This window comes from Crinia signifera, chromosome 7 (assembly GCF_055691185.1).
Source record: "Crinia signifera chromosome 7, ASM5569118v1, whole genome shotgun sequence".
In the NCBI taxonomy this organism is placed as follows: Eukaryota; Metazoa; Chordata; class Amphibia; order Anura; family Myobatrachidae; genus Crinia; species Crinia signifera.
In genome coordinates this window covers 18,635,528-18,642,452 of record NC_139223.1, presented here as the reverse complement: position 1 = coordinate 18,642,452, position 6,925 = coordinate 18,635,528, and the positions used below count along the sequence as shown (strand labels likewise).

At 44.9% G+C, this 6,925-nt stretch overlaps 1 protein-coding gene across 1 annotated transcript in view; it reads right to left on the bottom strand.

The window, feature by feature from the left end:
* Nucleotides 1-2,731: 2,731 nt before the first annotated feature.
* The window catches only part of LOC146021084 (tyrosine-protein phosphatase non-receptor type substrate 1-like), an 84,355-nt gene continuing 80,161 nt past the window's right edge, over nt 2,732-6,925 (bottom strand). Inside the window, exons 8-9 of the mRNA XM_083154885.1 lie at nt 2,808-3,023; nt 2,732-2,739 (exon numbers count right to left, since the gene is read on the bottom strand). Of these exons, the coding sequence (XP_083011011.1) occupies nt 2,732-2,739; nt 2,808-3,023 (224 nt within the window). The remainder of the gene's footprint in view (nt 2,740-2,807; nt 3,024-6,925) is intronic.

Here is a 6,925-nt window from a genome sequence, read left to right as displayed (position 1 = left end):
TTCAAATGTCCACTCGGCTAGAGGGGACACCAGGAGGGGAGTGGGAGCGTGCTCTGCGCTGCGCTCTGCTCCTCTCCCCATAGAAGCAGCTGCACCGCTCTCCATCTCTCCCTGCAGCAGCAGCGAAGACTCACATAAAAATTTAAAGTAAGTGACACTTTTGGGGGTATTGCTTAAGGGACGCTACAAGTGGCGGTATGTGGGGGCATTACGCATAATGTGTGGCTTAATGTGTAAGGGGCATTAAGGTGTGCAGCATCATGTGTAAGCGGCATTATATGTGCAGCATCATGTGTAAGGGACATTATGTGTGCAGCATCATGTGTAATAGGTTCTATGGTGCGCGGCATCATGTGTATTGGGTACTATGGTGTGCGGCATCATGTGTAATGGGTACTATGGTGTGCGGCATCATGTGTAATGGGTACTAGGGTGTGTGGCATCATGTGTAATGGGTACTATGGTGTGTGGCATCATGTGTAATGGGTACTATGGTGCCATCAAGCAAGAACCCCCTAGCAATGAGCACGTAGGTAAGCAGCACTTATGTGGCAAATATGTAATGGGCATTACGGTTTGTTATATAGTATGTAATGGGCATCATGATGTGTGGCACAATGTGTAATGGGCATCATGGTGTGTGGCCTTTTATGTAATTGGCATTACGGTGTGTGGCTTTATGTGTAATGGGTATTACGGAGTTTGCTAAAATGTGTAATGGGCATTACTGTGTATGGTCTAAAGTGTGATACCACATCCCTTTTTGTGATACCACGCCTCCTTCCCATTAAACCAAACCCCCTTTTTGCCATGCGGCTACGCCGCGCAAAGCTCCCCCTGCTGTTGTGTCTAGATCTAGGACCACCCATTACCATAATTCTAGATTCGCCTATGATCCCAAACTGCAGCATACCTGATCCCGTAACCAAACTAACCCATCCCACCCTGTATACCATCCCAAACTGCGGAAAACCTGATCCCATAACCAAACTAACCCATCCCACCCTGTATACCATCCCAAGCTGCGGCATATCTAATCCCGTAACCAAACTAACCCATCCCACCCTGTATACCATCCCAAGCTGCGGCATATCTGATCCCGTAACCAAACTAACCCATCCCACCCTGTATACCATTTCAAACTGCGCCATACCTGATCCCGTAACCAAACTAACCCATCCCACCCTGTATACCATCCCAAGCTGCGGCATACCTGATCCCATAACCAAACTAACCCATCCCACCCTGTACACCATCCCAAGCTGCGGCATACCTGATCCCATAACCAAACTAACCCATCCCACCCTGTACACCATCCCAAGCTGCGGCATATCTGATCCCGTAACCAAACTAACCCATCCCACCCTGTATACCATCCCAAACTGCGGAAAACCTGATCCCATAACCAAACTAACCCATCCCACCCTGTATACCATCCCAAGCTGCGGCATATCTAATCCCGTAACCAAACTAACCCATCCCACCCTGTATACCATCCCAAGCTGCGGCATATCTGATCCCGTAACCAAACTAACCCATCCCACCCTGTATACCATTTCAAACTGCGCCATACCTGATCCCGTAACCAAACTAACCCATCCCACCCTGTATACCATCCCAAGCTGCGGCATACCTGATCCCATAACCAAACTAACCCATCCCACCCTGTACACCATCCCAAGCTGCGGCATATCTGATCCCGTAACCAAACTAACCCATCCCACCCTGTATACCATTTCAAACTGCGCCATACCTGATCCCGTAACCAAACTAACCCATCCCACCCTGTATATTATCCCAAACTGCGGGAAACCTGATCCCGTAACCAAACTAACCCATCCCACCCTGTATACCATCCCAAACTGCGGCATACCTGATCCCGTAACCAAACTAACCCATCCCACCCTGTATACCATCCCAAACTGCAGCATACCTGATCCCATAACCAAACTAACCCATCCCACCCTGTATACCATCCCAAACTGCGGCATACATGATCCCATAACCAAACTAACCCATCCCACCCTGTATACCTTCCCAAACTGCAGCATACTGTACCAGATCCCATAACCAAACTAACCCATCCCACCCTGTATACCATCCCAAACTGCGGCATATCTGATCCCATAACCAAACTAACCCATCCCACCCTGTATACCATCCCAAGCTGCAGCATTCCGATCCCATAACCAAACTAACCCATCCCACCCTGTAAACGACATCAATAGGATGTAATTAGTACTGTAACGTGTGTAACAATCTGCCACCATCAGCCAGCAGGATACCTATAAATGGGCTGTACAGAAATTATCACGTAGGGCTAATGTTACTAAAGGTTCTATTGCCCACAGCAACCAATCAGATTTCAGCTGTTTATTGCTTCCTAAGAAATTAGAGACAAAATCTGATTGGTTGCTATGGGCAACATCCCTACCCCTTAGTGTCTGTACATATACTATATGTGCAGTATGAATGGCAGAGTGGTTAGCATTACTGCATAACAGCACTGAGATCATGAGTTCAATCCCCACCAAGGCCATTGGCGGGTTCAGGGGAATGGCTCCAAGACAAGTGCCCTCCTTCATTTATTGATTTCTTTATTCTATTTTTATTAATAGTGCAGCTTGCACAGGGAGAATTATTACCATTCGTTACCGCCTGTGTATGTGCCAGACTGCAGTACTGCTGACTCAGGTGGGCCGCAGCCATCTTGCAGAATCTGGGTGGCTGCTCAGGGTCCTTAAAGGAGACTCAACCCAAAGTGTAATTCCCATCCCAAATCCAGAACTCCCTGTGTGCACACATACCTGGGCTCTCTGTGTCTCCCATTCCCGGAAATGGGGACTGCAGCTGTTTGCGGACAGATGACTGGGAGTCAGGTCCTTCCTCTGTGCCGTCTGTAGTCACATTCTTGGGGGACACAGTGGATGTCTCCACTTCTACCGGGGATGCCGATGGTCCAGAGGTTGGAGGTGACTGTTGAGATTTGGCAGCAGGTGTTATCCTTCCACCTTCATGTGCAGCTTAAACAATATTGATAAGATGGAATCAGTACTGTACATTATAATGTCTAACACAGCTGTGGTCATCAGCGTTGCTGCCTTATATTGGGCATTACAGGTTTCTATGTCATTATTACAGATTGCATGATTCAGAGCAGCCATATGCAGAGGACGGATGGCAGTGTCATACCTTGTACAATATATCACACTGCCATGGAAAGTCCCACTATAGGACCAAACGCATGTGGCACATTCATTTCATTTAATCCTACCAGGTATGGATCATTGTATAGACACCAACTAGAGAAAAATAACAGGATGAGGCGCAATGCGCTGCTAGACACATAATAATACTCTGATTGTTCAGCCACATCAAACTGAATGAGGACACAGGGCGGGATGCTATATAGCAGAAATGCGGTAAAAACCCCGTTTTCGGGGTTTCTACCGCATTTCTATATGCTATATGCCCCCTCCGCAGTGTCAGCGCTGCGGAGGGAATCGCCAGCTAAAGCTGGCGAATCCCTGCAGAAGCCTATGGGCTTCTTACCGCAGCGCTGTTTGAGGGATCCGTCACGGATCCCTCCCAGCGTGCCCTGCGGCCGGCGCCGGGGTCTGCGCATGCGCAGATGGACTCCCGGGTCACAGACCCGGAAGTCCAGCGCCGGCACCGCATCGCAAGGGACAGCGCTTACCGCAAGAGCTGTCCCTTGCATGAATAACGGCATATGTTATAGCATATGCCGTTATTAATAATGCGGTAGCCGGCGAAGGGGGCCGCGGATGTTACAACATCCCGCCCACACTGTTTTAACAGGTAAAATTCTTTTATATAGATTTAAAATATATATAGATTTAGCAGTTGACAATAGTACAAATAATAAACATTTATGGACAAAAAAGAGGATATAAAATTAAATAAGGAATAAGAGGTATAAATATATATATATATATATATATATATATAAAGAAATATTAGATCAGTAATAATATCAATAATGGATTTTTGCTGAGTCTCTGGCATTTTGGTACCAAGTAGTATTTAATATAGCTCAGAATGTGCAAGTTATTGAGGATCAGGTGTTAGTAATAGAGCCAGTCATTAGTATGTAAGCCAAACACGCACTCTGTAAAGTTAGATGGAGGCTCAAATGTGTAACAAACACAATTATAGTGTCGATTGGTTTTTTGGTTGTAGCGCTCTAGTCCCTAGTGTGCGGGGGCAGCTTAACTGAGTTGTCCGTGCTCAAAACATGGATAAACAATGGGTTGTAGTTAAGCGCTCACCCTGTGCTAATTTGTTAACTGATTTAATGAGAGTTGTATTAGTATAAGTGAAAGGTAAAACACACTTTATGTTGGCTGCTAGCCTGGTGCCTGAAGTGTGTGTGGTGTGTGAGTCCAATAAGTGACAGAATGCTAGTATCTGTACCAAAATGTGGCTGAAACGCGTTGGAACACTCGCCCAACACACCAGCTCAACCTGCTACACACCCACCGGCAACTGTCTCCTCACGAAGAGTCGAGCGCACAAATCCCCCGATGACGTCATCCCGCCAACCCGGAAGCGGCGTCAGGGGACAGGGGGCTTATGGTATAAAGGGTTCCACTGACACCCTCATACCCGCAAGGGCTTATCTGAGGCACGCTGCTCACTACCCTTACCTGCATGAGACATAAGCCAACACAGGCTTATGGTACAAAGGGGCCTGCTGGCACCCTAATCCCCCACGGGGCTCATCTCAGGTACATCCACATCCCCCATTACAATATTGTATCCACTTGTACTCCAATACTCTTATGTGCATTGTTTATGAATCAATAAACACATTCTGGTACAGACACTAGCATTCTCTCACTTATTGGACTCACGCACCACACACACCCCAGGCACCAGGCTAGCAGCCAACATAATGTGTGTTTTACCTTTCACAATTATAGTGTAGTCTCACCCTCAATATGCCGCAAATCCCTAGGACAAATCGGGTGGCCAAATGATCAATTTGTTAGCTCACCCTGGTATCAGCCGTAGGTCCGGCCTGTTTGTGGAGAAGTGCTCCCGTGGAAAGTTTGGTCCGGCGCCACAGGAGACTGCAAGCCTGGAGTATCCACGTGCAATTGGGGTCACCGCTCAGATCGTGGCAGGACAGGTGCCGGAATAACCGGCAGACAGCAATATCAGCTGCAGCGTTAGGGGGAAGCTGCGATCCGGCTGATGATTGAAATTCTGAGCCGCAGCAGGACGAAGACCCAGTCACAAATTCAGATGACGTCAACGCGTTTCGTTCCCGTAGTCAGCTGGAAACTTTCTCAAGACTAATAGTGGCTCCTTACTGGAGACGCTATTTGTAGGTTGAAGTGATACCTCATCATTTAATTAATTAAGCAATTATACAATTATTCAGTTTCTCTAATGCCGTAGTAGAATGAGGTAAAACATATGATAGACTAAATTCTAGCACAAAAAGTGATCAGGTTTTTCAGTCCAGGACATGGCAAGATTACAATCCGTACACAAATCTTACCAATCATACTCCAAAAAGATACCACGAAGGAGAGGGAGAAGAGGAGGCAGAAAGAGACAGAGAAAACCAAGGTTGAAATAGATGATACAGGATTATTTAATCTAACGACACACCAGTTTACGGCCCCTCAAAAAACTTTATTATGTAAAGGTTTAAATTTGGCCCCTCGACAAGATCCCAACATTTTTTATTTAATTATTGATTTAAATAAATTCACGAGAGATTTGTGCAGAAAACATTATTTTGCCGTTAAAGAACTCAAAAGAGCAAATCAGACCACTGAATGTGCCCCATTGTCCTGGACGAAACTGACCATATTGGTCTCACTACCTTAGAATCTCTTCTTGATGAAAATGCTTCAGATGAAGTAGAAATGTTTAATATAAATACAACTCAGGAGTCTAAAACACAACCATTGTTTAAGAAAAAATCTAATTTCTTTCCATTGGAACACAAGAGTCCAGCCATCACTATCTTCTATAACAAAACTCTAGAAGATTTTAAAAAGTGATGTAATAAACCATTAAAAAATTACTCTTATGCTTCAAAATTTGATAATTTCACTAAAATGGAACGTATAGAACTTAATAAATTAAAAAAGGATCTCTCAATTGTGGTTTAACAGGCAGACAAAGGGGGGGGGGTCATCTTGATTTGATATAGAGGCATATCTCTGCGAAGGCTCTAAACAACTTAATGATACTAATTACTACATCAGACTTCCCTCTTACCCCACTACATCATACCAGACTCAATTTAAAAACTTGTTGGATGGCGCAGTAAAGGAGAGTGCGATATCCAGTGAAGAATCACAATTTTTATTTCCTTATCACCCCATCAATCCCACATTTTATTTTTTACCCAAAACCCACAAGAACCTCACAACACCTCCCGGGAGACCTTTTATTTTTGGTGTAGGCTCTCTTACTTCCAACATTTACTCTTACTCTTACATTTTGTTGATTCACACCTTTAAAAATGTGTCACCTCACTCCCCTCTCACATTAAAGACACAACACACATACTGAAATTTTTTTTTTAGATTTAGCTTGGACAGAGGGATGGGGCTCCTCACCCTGGATGTACAAGCACTTTATACGGATATTCCACACGATAAAGGTGTTGAGGTTGTAAATCACTATTTGGAATCAGATGATGAAATCACTACATCCAGGAAACAATTTATTCTGGATTCTATAGTGTTTATTCTCACTCACAATTATTTTATTTTTGAAGATCACCACTATTTGCAACGCTTTGGAACAGCGATGGGGACCAGATTTGCACCTAGTTTTGCAAACCTCTATATGGGCCGCCTGGAAGAACAACTTATATGGGGCGGTCCGTATAGAGAGAAACTGGTCCTATATGGCCATTTCATTGATGACTTATTTATTA